Here is a 13,610-nt window from a genome sequence, read left to right as displayed (position 1 = left end):
GGTACAAGATCCGCACAAAAATTATCGAGTACCCTGACCCCCAACGCATCTATCTCAGAATCATTCATAGGCCTGACCGCAGCTAAGTGACGAATCATTTCTAAAGCTCGTTCCGCTTCCAAATCCATAATATCATTTACGGAATTGGAGATTTCACTATCATTTCTTCCTAGTGAAACTCCAGTCGTCGAAATTATCGGGCGGTATCGATTTCGAAGTTATTAAATTATCGGGCGGTATCGATTTCGAAATTATCGGGCGGTATCGGGCGGTATCGATTTCGAAGTTGTCGATAAATTACTAAGAAACATGAACGACCACCTGTCGTCGAAATTATTAATAATCTCATTATTAGAAAAATGCAGAATGGAATTAGAGGTGTTGACTGACATACCAGTAGTGACCTCAATGTCACGAAGCTTGGCCGCCCTCATGACGCACCGCTGATGCATGTCATCAACCTCCGGGTGGTCTTGGAGACGACGGCTCATCCGTCGCCCCTCAAAATAAGAGACATGGACCATGCATAAACATAACAGCGGAAACATCAGCTGTGACATTCTCATAACATCATGTTTGAACCATGTCCAAGATTGCACACTTCCTACTTATCACATCCATGACATAATAATCCATAGAAACTGGTTCAAACGACTTATCAGCTGTGACATAATAATCCATAGAAAATGGCTCCTGATAGCGTCTCTCCAGGAATGAAGCTTGCGCGAAAGAAACCAACCAAACAAACAAAAAGGTCGATTTTCGGCTGGAATCACCAACAAACATGCGAATTCCCCGCCAAGAACGAACCTTTTGATCCAAAAAACCTAGCGCCGGCATCGCGGGGCTTCGACGAACCGCACCCTGTCCGACGAAATAGACGCAAAGCAGAGGGGGGAGACCCCCAAACCGCAAAACCCCACAGCCCCAAGACGCCGAATCGACAAGAACAAAGAAAGGCATCTAGAACGGCAGGTTCCAGCGGAGGAGGCACGGGAAGAGCAGAGGAACGGGGGCTACTGCTAGGGTTCCGCCTGCGCTGCGGTGCCGCAGCAGAACTGGAAAACGCGACGGGCGGGAACACCGAGAAATCTAGGCAAGTCGGAATCGCTCTACTCTACACGAGATCTACGCGGCGAGGATGCGATTCGGCCGGAGCGCGGCAGAAGAACGCTACCTGGCGGCGGAGGAGGCGGCGGCGAGCTCTCCGGAGCGAGGTGGCAAGGCGAGAGCTGCTACTTCGTTCGCAAGCATCGCCCAAGACAAGTGGCTCTCTGGTGCGGTGTCCTCTCCTCCCTCTCGGCTCTCACTCAGGGGGGGGTGGGCCTATGCATCATGTTGGGTTGGGGTGTGCATGGGCAAAACCTACATTTCTTTCCTCAACGAGCCCAAAACAGGTTGGGGTGAACATTTTTAGTATTCGTGATTTTTTTTTTGAAATTGCAAACATTTTCAAAATTCACCAATATTTTTTAAAATAGGGAACACTTTTGAAATTCTTAACATTTCTTAAGTTCACGAGCATTTTTTGAAATCACAAACATTTTTCAAATTCACGAGCTTTTTTTTAGCAGTTCAAATTCACGAGCTTGGGTGACGACTGGACTGAGAGGGGTGGAGTGGCTAGGATTTGGTCCGGGAAGCAAATGGGGAAAGAATATATGTGGGGGAGGGTGGGCCAACGTGCTCCGGCTCCGACTTGGCAGAAGCACCCAGGCCACCCCATATTCGTCCCAGATTTGGGCTGGATATGAAGGGTATAGTTCAACCTAGGCTTTTGAGGCTGGTTTAAGGTGCAAATCTGGGACACATTTTTTTGACCGGCCACTGACCAGGCCGTCCGTCCAGTTGTTTGAGGCGCCAGATGCTCTCATATTCGCTCTTTTCAGGCAGACCAATTTGAGCCCGATATCCAACATTATGAACCTCTATAGAGTGCCTAATGCGAGTACTACAGAAAAGCTAGTAGCATAAAATTGTGTCACAGTTCCTCATAGATAAACGGACAATATTGGTCGGTACCATCCCAAAGATCACAGAACTGAAAAATAACAAACAATTAACAGAATGGAAGTGTTGCAAACAGTAAAGCTTCAAGGCACCAGGGGCAATGATTAGATATGATTTTGTTTGTCTGTACTGTCATGAGCATAGATGGCAGCATGAGAAGTGGAGACCAAAAGTGAACCATGCAGGAAGGAAACAAGCAGCACAGTTCCTGGACAACATGATTCAGCATATTAGTAGGCCAAATTAGAACGCCGAGCAAAAGTAGTTCGGATAAAAGCAAGCAATGATCATGATTTATTCAGCTCTAGTGCCTCAGAAGCATCGATAACAGCTGGGATCTGTACCAGATAATGTATGTGCAAGCTTTATTCTATGTAAATAGAAAACAAGGCAGATGAGCGTCCACAAGGACACCATCAAGGAGAGCCGAAACCACCACCACCAGGAGTGAGAATCTGAAGAATCTCACCGGCATTAACTGTGACAGTATTCTTCCCTCCAAGGAAAACTCTGCGGCCATCTTTCCTGACTAGATAGTTTGCGCCACGGGCTCCATTTTCCCCTCCCTTCAGTCCCCTGGGAGCATGCACCCGCCTCTCAGAAAGAATGCTCACAACAACAGGGCGGCGGAATTCAATCTCCCTTACAAGGCCATCACCGCCTCTGTGGAAACCAGAACCTCCGCTGCTCTCTCTGATGCTAAATTTGTGCAAAAGAACCGGGTACCGCTGCTCAAAGATCTCTGGATCAGTCATCCTTGTGTTCGTCATGTGACACTGAACACCACTTGTACCATTCCAGCTCGGCCCGGCACCACAGCCACCTCCGATAGTCTCGTAGTAACCAAAAGTGTCATCTCCAAAGGTCAAGTTGTTCATGCAGCCCTGGGAGCAGGCACAGACTTCGAACGCCATTAGGACAACGTCTGTCACCCTCTGAGAGGTTAACACATTGCCGCCAACCACTGCTGCTTTGTCGCTTGGTGAAAGAAAAGAGCCTTTGGGGATGATGATCTTGACAGGAGCTAGGCAACCTTGATTCAAGGGTATATCTACGTCCACCAAGCATCGCAGGGAGTATATGACAGCAGCTGCTGTTACTGCTTCAGGAGCATTCCAGTTACCATACACCTCAGGACTGGTGCCCTCAAAGTCAAAGGTAGCCTCACCTCGACGAGAATCAAGGGTGAGCTTCAAATGGAGCACAGAGCCATCATCCATGTAGTCTTCATCTTCAATAACACAAGACCCTGTCTCCTTTTCAACTCTAGATGCGACTACCTTGAGCATCTCTCTCACAGCTACCTCGGCATTCTTTTGGACGTGATTCATATAAGACTGCACAGTGATCAAGCCATACTGATTTATCAGTTCTTTGATAAGTGTTATTCCTCGTTGGTTTGCTGCCACCTGAGCACGGAGATCAGAAAGATTGTCCGCGATCTTGCGTGTTCCTGGAATCTTATCACCGGTAAGTTCATCAGAACAGGGTGACTGCAGCAACTGAACTATTCCTTCCTCTTGGAAAACACCCCTTTCCACAAGTTTAAACGCTTTGATGGCAGCACCTTCCTCCGAGATACATTTTGAGAAAGGAGGCATGCTTCCTGGCGTGATACCTCCAATCTCTGCATGGTGACCTCTACTAGCAACAAAAAAGATCAGCTTACCATCATTAAACACTGGTGTGACAACTGTGATATCTGGCAGATGGCTACCCCCAGAGCATGGATGGTTTGTAACAAGAACATCGCCCTCATGCAGGTTATCACCCCAATAACTAAGTTGCCAGCATACAGTGCTAGACATGGCTCCTAAGTGTACAGGAACATGAGGGGCGTTTGCAACAAGGCCACCATCTGAACCAAATAAAGCACAAGAGAAGTCCAGCCGTTCCTTTATGTTTGTAGAAATGGAAGTTCTTTGAAGTGTCCGACCCATCTGTTCAGCAATACCCATGAATCGGTGGTTAAAGATAGAAAGTTGAACTACATCAGCTACTGTTTCTGATATTTCTACAGTACTCAGAGATGCACCGATCTCAATTCTTATGTTGCCATACTTAGTGATGACAGCCTTGCAGTCTTTTTCTACTATCACTGTACTATTCCCATTCATAATAACCACAGGGCCCTCCAAGACATGTCCATAACCCAAATTCTCGAGCTTGTACAGTGGAGTTTCTTGCCATCCATGTGAAAAATAAATTTTGCATGAACTTTCTTGCAAGGGTTTAGTTGATATTGGCGTCAGTTCACGAGGTTGCAAAATGTTGGTGGCACCAACACCCTGGACTCTTACATCGCATATGAGTATATTTCTGTGTAATAATTTGAAGCCATACTCTTGTTGAAACATTTTAACAAACTCATCCGCATAATCACATCCAGAGTCTTTCTCGGGCTCTTTAACCATGATTGCTGTATCAGTTCCCTCGTACCTCAAGTTCAAGTATGAATCTGTCCTGATGCTCTCATCTCCAAATCCCTGCTCCACTAGCTTTTCTTTCACCTGCTTTACCAAATGAGCTACTCTTCGAGATGCCTCTGCGGCAGAATCTGTGTTATAAACAGCAGAATATGGTTCTTGCAGATCTTCAATAACATCAGCAAGGCCCATCCCGTATGCACTCAATATGCCACAATAACGATGAATAAGTAACTCAGACATGCCTAGGGACCTTGCTATAGCGCATGCATGCTGAGGACCTGCACCACCAAAGCACGCTAGTGCATGGTTCTTAGTATCATGCCCCTTCATTTCTGTCAACTGGCGTATAGGTCGGCACATTGCCTCGTTTGCAACATTGACGAACCCAAGAGCAATCTCCTCAATTGTCATGCCCTTCACCGATGGGTCCTGACTCTTCCGATAAGAGTTTATCTCAACAGCAAGTTCCTCAAATGCCTTTTTTGTAGCCTCATAATCAAGGGGTAAATTTTCATTAGGACCAAATATGGATGGGAAGTACTCAGGAATAACGGTCCCCAAGATCAAGTTGGCATCAGTAATTGCCAGCTCACCACCTTTCCTGTAGCAAACTGGACCAGGGTGTGCTCCAACCGATTCTGGCCCAACCTTGAAGGCTCCGAACTGAAACTTAAGCTTTGATCCGCCACCAGCAGCCACTGTGTTTATGTCAAGCTGGGGAGCTTGAATGATTGCCCCAGCAATTTGGGTCTCAAGAACTTGTTCATAGCTTCCATCATAGCGGCTCACATCGGTGGATGTACCTCCCATGTCAAACCCAATGAGTGGCTTTGATGTCTCAAGTTCAAACAAGGTCTGTGAGTAGCCAACAACACCACCTGCAGGGCCTGACAATACTGCTTTGTGCCCAGAGAATCTGCTCTCTGGGGCAAGACCACCATCTGACTGCATAAACAGCACATTGACTTGTTCAGCTCCCCCTTCAAATCTTGACATGAATGCTGATAGGTACTCTTTGATGACTGGTGTTAGATAAGCATCCACACTGGCTGTGAGGCCCCGAGGTACTGCGCGTACCATCGGTGTCAACGACGAAGACAAAGATACATGCTTAAATCCCATTTCCAGGGCTAGTTTCTCGATGAGGAGCTCATGATGGGGATAGGTATATGAATGCATCAGCACCACCGCCAGACACCGTATACCCTTGTCAAGCAAACCTTTAAGTAAAGGCTTCAATGACTCCACATCAACTGGCTTCCCCACCCTGACCAATTCCCCTGAGATCCCTTCAATAGCTGAATCATCCCTCTCACCGTCAAGAACAAGTTCAACCCGCTCATCGACCTCGACCACCTCCTCGTAGAGATTCGAAGGCTTCAAGACCTTGAGGTCGAATATGTTCGGCCGGGCCTGGTTACCAATCTGAAGCAAGTCCTTAAAGCCCCGGGTGACACAGAGCGCGATCCTCTCACCCTTCCTCTCAAGAAGCGCGTTCGTGGCCACCGTGGTGCCCATCCGGATCCAGTCGATCATGCCGGTTGGGATCTTGGACGACCGGGGGATTCTTTCACCAGAAAACTCCTCTAGAATCCTCCTGATCCCCTCTATCGGAGCATCGTCATAGTTGGACGGATCGACGGAGAGGAGCTTCATGACATAGCCTTCCGGCCTTCCGGGGACCTCGGCGTAGATGTCGGTGAACGTGCCGCCCCGATCAATGCAGAACCTGAACTTGTCCACGCTGCCCATCTTCCCCCTCCTCAGATATCAAACACCCCGGGAATCTGAGTCCTCTGCAAGCATTAAACAACATGGTCGTTAGTAACTGCCTATAACCTGCAACCAGCTAGCATTACTCCGACGAGCAAACGAATCCGTAGGAAACTGGATCCACTGGAGTACAAAAAAATCGAACCATGGGATCAACTGGAGCATCTCATCCCAGATATAACGATTTAGATTAGATTGCTCACAGCAGCGAAGACTAGAACAAACTTCTTCCAACGATCCAAGCAAGCTAGAGTACTCTACCGGCGGAAGGAATCAACCCAATCCCGGACGGATCTCCACTCCAGTTTAGGGGGGGGGGGGGGGGGGGGGGGGGGGGGGGGGCGGGCTGTGGGAGAAGAATACCTTCGCGGTGGCGTGCTCCGACGGCGAGGGGCTCGGGGGAGCGTCCGGCGGCGAGGGGTGCGAAGATGGTGCCGTGAGAATCTGGGAGCCGGGGGAAGTAGGCGTCGAGCCGTCTTCTGCTTGGCGGTGGTGGCCGTCGACACTGGAGTGGGGAGGCAAAATCGAAAAAGGAAACGAAGAGGATAAGGAGGGGTGACACGGCGATTTTTCTGTTTTCTGGGGTCGTTTTTGCACACAAGACTCTCATTTCACACAAGGGTTTTGGGTAAGGTTTGCTAATTTTCAAGGATTTTTCTTCAGAAGTTTGCCATTTCAAAATAATATTATTGAGAAAAGGCACCAAAAATCCCTAAAACTGAATATTATTGTCGACGAAATCAAACTCAAAATACTCTTGTGAGGGTTTTTTTTGCAGCGTCTTCACGACTATTTCCTCTCTTCCTTTTGGCGGCCACGCTGAGGGTTAGAGTAGTGGGGACCTGTCCTCTTCATTGTTTTTTCTAGTAGGTCGTGTTTTTTTAGATTTTGTTTCCATAGCGGCATCGGCTAGGTGGCGGCGACAACGTGGAACTGGAATAAGGTCTCTTCGGCCTTTGTCTATCTCAAGGGCGTTCAATTCAACTTCAACGAAGGGCGCGTGACGGTAAGCTTCGACAGATCTGTTGGTTCTCTTTGGATCTTGGCAGTTGATGTGTCTAAGACAGAAAATAGTTGGCTGATTATTCGGGTGGGACTTCGACCTCTTCATTTATTTTGTCCCACAACAATGTCCTGTTTTTATAACCCTTTGGATTGGCTGTGAAGGATTGTGGTCTATGCTGCGTGGAATGTTGCCCTAACCGAAATTCCTTCAGCAGCTACGAGATCTTATTGTTTGCAGCGAGTGGCTATTGTGATCTTCAAAGTCTTGTATGACAATGGAGTTTGCATGTGTCCATGTCGCTCATTGCATGTTTAGTGTATTTTTAAAGTTTCGACGGGCGACGAACAAGTGAAGGAAGAAGATGACCAGTATGATTTCTATGTAATTTTATTATTTTTACATATCGTATTGTGTCTCGTTCATTTGTATTGTCTGCTATTTTTCTTGATAAATATCAAATATCAAATATCAAATATCAAACGCCCTGTGGGAGAAGAATACCTTCGCGGTGGCGTGCTCCGACGGCGAGGGGCTCGGGGGAGCGTCCGGCGGCGAGGGGTGCGAAGATGGTGCCGTGAGAATCTGGGAGCCGGGGGAAGTAGGCGTCGAGCCGTCTTCTGCTTGGCGGTGGTGGCCGTCGACACTGGAGTGGGGAGGCAAAATCGAAAAAGGAAACGAAGAGGATAAGGAGGGGTGACACGGCGATTTTTCTGTTTTCTGGGGTCGTTTTTGCACACAAGACTCTCATTTCACACAAGGGTTTTGGGTAAGGTTTGCTAATTTTCAAGGATTTTTCTTCAGAAGTTTGCCATTTCAAAATAATATATTGAGAAAAGGCACCAAAAATCCCTAAAACTGAATATTATTGTCGACGAAATCAAACTCAAAATACTCTTGTGAGGGTTTTTTTTGCAGCGTCTTCACGACTATTTCCTCTCTTCCTTTTGGCGGCCACGCTGAGGGTTAGAGTAGTGGGGACCTGTCCTCTTCATTGTTTTTTCTAGTAGGTCGTGTTTTTTAGATTTTGTTTCCATAGCGGCATCGGCTAGGTGGCGGCGACAACGTGGAACTGGAATAAGGTCTCTTCGGCCTTTGTCTATCTCAAGGGCGTTCAATTCAACTTCAACGAAGGGCGCGTGACGGTAAGCTTCGACAGATCTGTTGGTTCTCTTTGGATCTTGGCAGTTGATGTGTCTAAGACAGAAAATAGTTGGCTGATTATTCGGGTGGGACTTCGACCTCTTCATTTATTTTGTCCCACAACAATGTCCTGTTTTTATAACCCTTTGGATTGGCTGTGAAGGATTGTGGTCTATGCTGCGTGGAATGTTGCCCTAACCGAAATTCCTTCAGCAGCTACGAGATCTTATTGTTTGCAGCGAGTGGCTATTGTGATCTTCAAAGTCTTGTATGACAATGGAGTTTGCATGTGTCCATGTCGCTCATTGCATGTTTAGTGTATTTTTAAAGTTTCGACGGGCGACGAACAAGTGAAGGAAGAAGATGACCAGTATGATTTCTATGTAATTTTATTATTTTTACATATCGTATTGTGTCTCGTTCATTTGTATTGTCTGCTATTTTTCTTGATAAATATCAAATATCAAACGCCCTTGGGCTTTTGAGTGGCATTTAAAAAACAAATATCATTAAATAAAATAAAGTTAACGGTATTATGTAAAGGCATCAAGACAAAAACAACCAGTAAAAAAATAAACTTACATAAAAGATCATATTGGTTGTATTTTTCCTTCGATTGCACGCAGCCTGCTGGAGTTTGAAAAACATACTGGACCAATAGTAAGGGAAATGGACACTACAAATGCTTTGCCCATAACACGCTTTGAAGGAGACAATAGCCAATCATCACTGGGAAATAAGATCTAGTAGCCACCGAAGAAACATTAGTTGGGGCATTATTTCACGCAATGCATGCTTGCAGTTCTTCACCATCAGTCCAGATGGGTAGAGAAATCAAGCCATGCCGCAAAATAACTCGAAAGAACATGTCGAAGTCGTCACACCAAAATTCAGCCAGCGTTTTTCATTGATTGACACGCCAGTTGGTAATATCTGAAAAGAGTCAACAAATCTGATGACACCTACATTCATAGGCCCTTCGCTTGGAACTGAGTAAGATGTCGTTGAGGTAGGAAGGGACAGAAGAGACTTTATCCCAATGCACATCGCCGCCACCCCTTTGTTGATACACCAAGCTAACAGAAAATCTAAGAAAAACAAGAACACATTCGACCTTAAAAAATGAAAGGGAGAAGTCCCTACTCCTCTAGCGGCCAATGAACTGTTGGACGGGAAATAAGGGAGGAGGGAGGGCAGGCGGCGGCGTGGAGGAGACTTGCTGCCGGCTAGGGTATTTGCGATGGTTTGATTCTTTGCTTCTTTGATTTTGATGTAAAGGGGTTTCTAATGAATTTTGCAGGATTGCAACCCTTGGTATACTTTTCTTAAATAGGTAGCTTGATTTTTGGGCGCCACCTAGTGACGGCGGTCAACCCTAAGCCCCGAAGTTTCTTTTATCGACAAAGTGTGGTTTTTATTGGCTCAAAGTAAAGCATTAGGAGGATACAAACACAATGGGCACCCACCCGACCTAGCAGAGTTGAGATGCATAAGACAACACCAATGCACGCACACCCATGCATGAACAGTAAATTCATTAGAAAACATTTTCTTTACCTCAGATGGGTGAGGAGCTCGTGGCAAAAAGAAAAGGGAAAAAATGTCTCTGGGAGAAACTTTGAAAAGTTGCGTTGCTTAGGTCCTACTTTTTTTGTATGAGCTTCTCGAAATATCATTTGAGCTCTGTTGGAAAAGGCAATGCCTAGGAGACGCTTAGGCACGCCTAGGCGCTAGTCAATTGCCAAACGCCTTGCCTAGGGCATAAATGGAGGTCTAGGCAGGGTAAGCAAGGAATTGCCTACCCAAGCAAGAAATCATGCCACATACTACACTGACATATCAAACGGGTTATATTCCAATGGCAGTAATTCACTTATTTATATGTCCTAAACTAATATCAACACCCATATAATAATCACATATATACTAGGAGTAAAAACAATATTACCGCCTAGGCCGTGCCTAGGGCGCTTAGGCACCGCCTAGGCACTAGGCGAAGGCCAACCGCCTTGCTTACGCCTACCGCTTTTTCAATCCTTGCATTTGAGCATGAAAATTTACACGCTCCTAGAAAACTCGACCATCTTGAATTAAAAAAATAGTTTTTTTTTCTAATTTGTTAGTAAAATTTTATAGAAAATGCATTCACCAGCCCTATTTGGATAGTAAAATTTTATAGAAAATGCATTCACCAGCCAAGATCAACGTCGAATAAACTGCATCTGTCGATGGCATCTGGGGCATGACACATGAGTCATGCCACATTGCAGTCCTGTTTGCTGCCTTGTCAGGGATCCGATCAGGGTGTTTGCCTGCACGCACACATGGTTAATTAAACTGTTGCCAGAATGCTCTCACCGTTAATTTCTTTCAGCGCCAGTCTCTCGAGCCGTTGTTCCAATTCATGCTCTGCATCGGCTTATGTCCACTGAAATTTCAGTGCAATTTCTGCAGTTCCGTTCGATCCCTGCACCCTTGCACCCTGTTCAGCCCATCGTGTCCGCAAGTATTCGGCATCCAAATCGAAATCCCGCCACCTTCTGCTTACTCGAGATTGCCAGGTTTCTTGCTGCACTCGAGATTTTATAATGTTGTTATCTGACAGAAAGCTGTAAGTGGTGTGGAACAGTGCAAGTTATGTACGTTATCTGATTATCATATCATGATAGCCAGCATACTTAATCAGACAGCAAGAAGAGGTGACAACTGACAGCCCTCCACACACACACCCATACTGATGATTAAACAACCGGAGATGCCGACAATAATTCCAGCAGTTTGCTTTTGAGATGTGAGCTACTACTGCTAATGCTACTGGTCTACTAAATTATGTATTTGTGTGGAAATGATTAGTGTTCAACTACTAGGGATGAACATACTACCAGATGCCCACACAGCTGCTGCAATCATCCATCAACCAGATGCTGATACGGCAGTGCATCATCATTGTTTGTTTGTTTACACCATAGTTTTCAGTTGCTGCTGTTAGTTGTCATATCTGATGGTATGATACAGCTTATAACATATACTTTCTGTTGGAAAGCCAGGTTCGCCCCTTACAAAATCTGATGGCAGAGCACTCGGCACAGATCAGCATTGCAATACCCAACAAAGCCCTGAGACTAGGATTATTATTCCTCTGCATGATTGAAATGGACGGAGCACTGCATGAGCTCGTCACAGCCGTGGGTCGTGACAAAGTTAAGATGATGCTACATATATTCATACACCTGACCATGATTGATGAGCATGGCGTATGGTTTTCATATTTGTCAAAGATGGTCTACATACTCCAGGGAGGAATCCACTATGGGCTGATGATGGCTTCATTGCACAAACCATTCAAAGTTTGTAGGAGTACTTTGTGCTCCCAGTGCGACCTGTATCCACACGACAACCCAGGAGCATTCTATTCTGGTCCGGCCATGGATGGTTGGAGGTTAACATCAAGCAAGGCTGTCCGTCTGGAATTCGATACCGCGGTCCGTGATTCTCTCGAGATCACGGCTCCCGCGATGAATTCACATCAATTCCCTCCACCATCCAATTCACAGCGAGGAGTAACAGCGATTGATGATCGTTCACATGTATCATGCTTGAGAAAAGTGGGGACATGCGTCCCAAGAGGCCAAGAACACCGCCGTCTCGTGCAAGACGTGCACGGTCGCGACAAGCATCTCTATCCTGGCTCTCGAACGCCTCCAGCCGGAGGTCACCCGTCGTTTCTTGGGTCGCAATCAGTCCCAGCTGGAGCACGCCAAGCGCTTAGAATTCGGCTCAGAATTCCTCTTCTTCTTACCAATCGCGCAAGTTTCCGGCCGGACACTCAACTTTTGTTTATGCAAAGCAAAACAATGGCGAAATTGCTGACGCGAGTGAAGAATTTCTCAGCCGTAATCGGGGACAAAACTTTGATAAGACGGATTAATAAGTATGACAACGAATGTAACAATGGATTCTCTTCTTCGTTTTTCTTTGTACAGCGACGAAATATCAATCAATCATGGGAGCAGGAGAGGAGAGAAAGAACTGGAAGAAAGAAACGATCCCCATCGCAGCCGAACCATCCGAGAAAAGGCCACCGTCTTTTTGCCACGCTTTGAAAGTTTGAAGTTTGACCACCATCATCCATCGACCGATACCTTTACTTTCCCTGTGGTGTTGTGTGATCCGGGGGGACGGGGGGCGGAGGGGAGGTCAGGCCCGCGGGGCGCCGTCGGCGGGCGGCGGGGGGAAGAGCGGCGGCGCGTCGCGGCCGCCGAGGTCCATGGAGGACTTGGCGGAGGCGGGCGGGGCGGCGAAGCGGGAGGAGAAGTCGCGGTAGCCGCCGGCGTGGTCGCCGCCGGCGTCGGGGGTGGCGCCGTGGCCCTCGTCGAAGTTGAGCGCGTAGCTGAGCGCGTCGTAGTTGAGCTTGCGGGCGCCGCCGAAGGCGTGGTGGTGCGGGCGGGGGCCGCGGCCGAAGCGCCGGATGAAGGTCTTCCAGCGCGGGCCCGCCGCCAGCTCCGACCACTCCCGCACCTTGAGCAGCGCGTCCACCGCACCCTGCCACCAGTGCTCCTCCTCCCCGCCCAGCGTCGCCGCCGCCGCCCCGCCGCCGGCGCGCTGGTGGGAGAGCGCGGAGGACGAGGAGGGCGCGGAGGAGGGCCAGCAGGGGAAGCAGCAGCACCGGCTGCCCCGGCGCGCGAAGAAGGCCGCCTCCGCCTCGTCTACACCGCCGCCGTGGTCGGCGTCCATCGCCTCGCCTCGCCTCGCCGCGGCCGTGGATCGTGGATGGAAGGAGGGAAGGAAACCCCTGCGCCGGCCGCCGAGCCGATGTGGTTGGGTCTGGTCTCTTCGGCCTGTCGTGCAGTTGCGCCGTGTCGTGGCAGCGGATGGCGTGCGGGCCTTTTATCGGGGGGCCGCCCGCCGCGGGCAGGCCGTGGGCGGGGTGGGGGAGTCAACGGTGGGCGCGGCCGGCTGACGTGGGCCGGAATCCGCGGGGCCCAACGTTCGCCAGAGTAGATCTTTTGTTACCAAGCTGACACGCTTCCTAATTCTTTTAAAAAAAAACTGACACGCTTACTGCTTTTCTCCCTCGTCTCGCAGCAGATCAGCGAAGAGGTTGCTCGTTGGCACTGTCCACTTGGAGTCGTGGTAAACATGACACGGTCCGATCAACAGGCTGTGGATCTTTTACTATTATTCTCCGGTGGTGGCGTTGGAGAAACATTCAGCTTCAGGCTGCTTCATGGTTGTTTCTGACGGCGATCGGC

General features: G+C 48.2%; 2 protein-coding genes across 3 annotated transcripts; both read right to left on the bottom strand.

The window, feature by feature from the left end:
• Positions 1-1,956: 1,956 nt before the first annotated feature.
• On the bottom strand, positions 1,957-6,761 carry LOC123128391 (5-oxoprolinase). Of its 2 annotated transcripts, XM_044548375.1 has the most exons (3): positions 6,576-6,761; positions 2,480-6,235; positions 1,957-2,218 (listed from the first exon to the last, which is right to left on the bottom strand). In XM_044548375.1, exons 2-3 carry the CDS (start codon positions 6,189-6,191, stop codon positions 2,115-2,117), a joined length of 3,816 nt encoding a protein of 1,271 aa, XP_044404310.1. In that variant the 5' UTR covers positions 6,192-6,235; positions 6,576-6,761; the 3' UTR covers positions 1,957-2,114. The 2 variants fall into 2 exon arrangements, with proteins under 2 accessions (XP_044404310.1, XP_044404311.1); XM_044548376.1 differs by lacking the exon at positions 1,957-2,218 and having other exon boundaries at positions 2,282-6,235.
• A 5,531-nt stretch (positions 6,762-12,292) lies between these two features.
• On the bottom strand, positions 12,293-13,344 carry LOC123130982 (uncharacterized). The gene has a single exon (XM_044550762.1). The coding sequence runs from the start codon at positions 13,090-13,092 to the stop codon at positions 12,556-12,558; it is 537 nt and encodes a 178-aa protein (XP_044406697.1). The 5' UTR covers positions 13,093-13,344; the 3' UTR covers positions 12,293-12,555.
• Between the last annotated feature and the right edge of the window lie 266 nt (positions 13,345-13,610).

Source organism: Triticum aestivum, chromosome 6A (assembly GCF_018294505.1).
Source record: "Triticum aestivum cultivar Chinese Spring chromosome 6A, IWGSC CS RefSeq v2.1, whole genome shotgun sequence".
In the NCBI taxonomy this organism is placed as follows: Eukaryota; Viridiplantae; Streptophyta; class Magnoliopsida; order Poales; family Poaceae; genus Triticum; species Triticum aestivum.
Note: the sequence above shows the minus strand (reverse complement) of the source record. Positions and strands in the feature narration are given on the sequence as shown.

Bases quoted from the DNA above. Each gene is read 5' to 3' on its own strand.
- LOC123130982 (XM_044550762.1), bottom strand. From the start codon at position 13,092: ATGGACGCCGACCACGGCGGCGGTGTAGACGAGGCGGAGGCGGCCTTC.
- LOC123128391 (XM_044548375.1), bottom strand. From the start codon at position 6,191: ATGGGCAGCGTGGACAAGTTCAGGTTCTGCATTGATCGGGGCGGCACG. The intron at 2,219-2,479 runs GTGAGATTCTTC...CATGTTGTCCAG, and splicing joins TACTGTCACAGTTAATGCCG to GAACTGTGCTGCTTGTTTCC.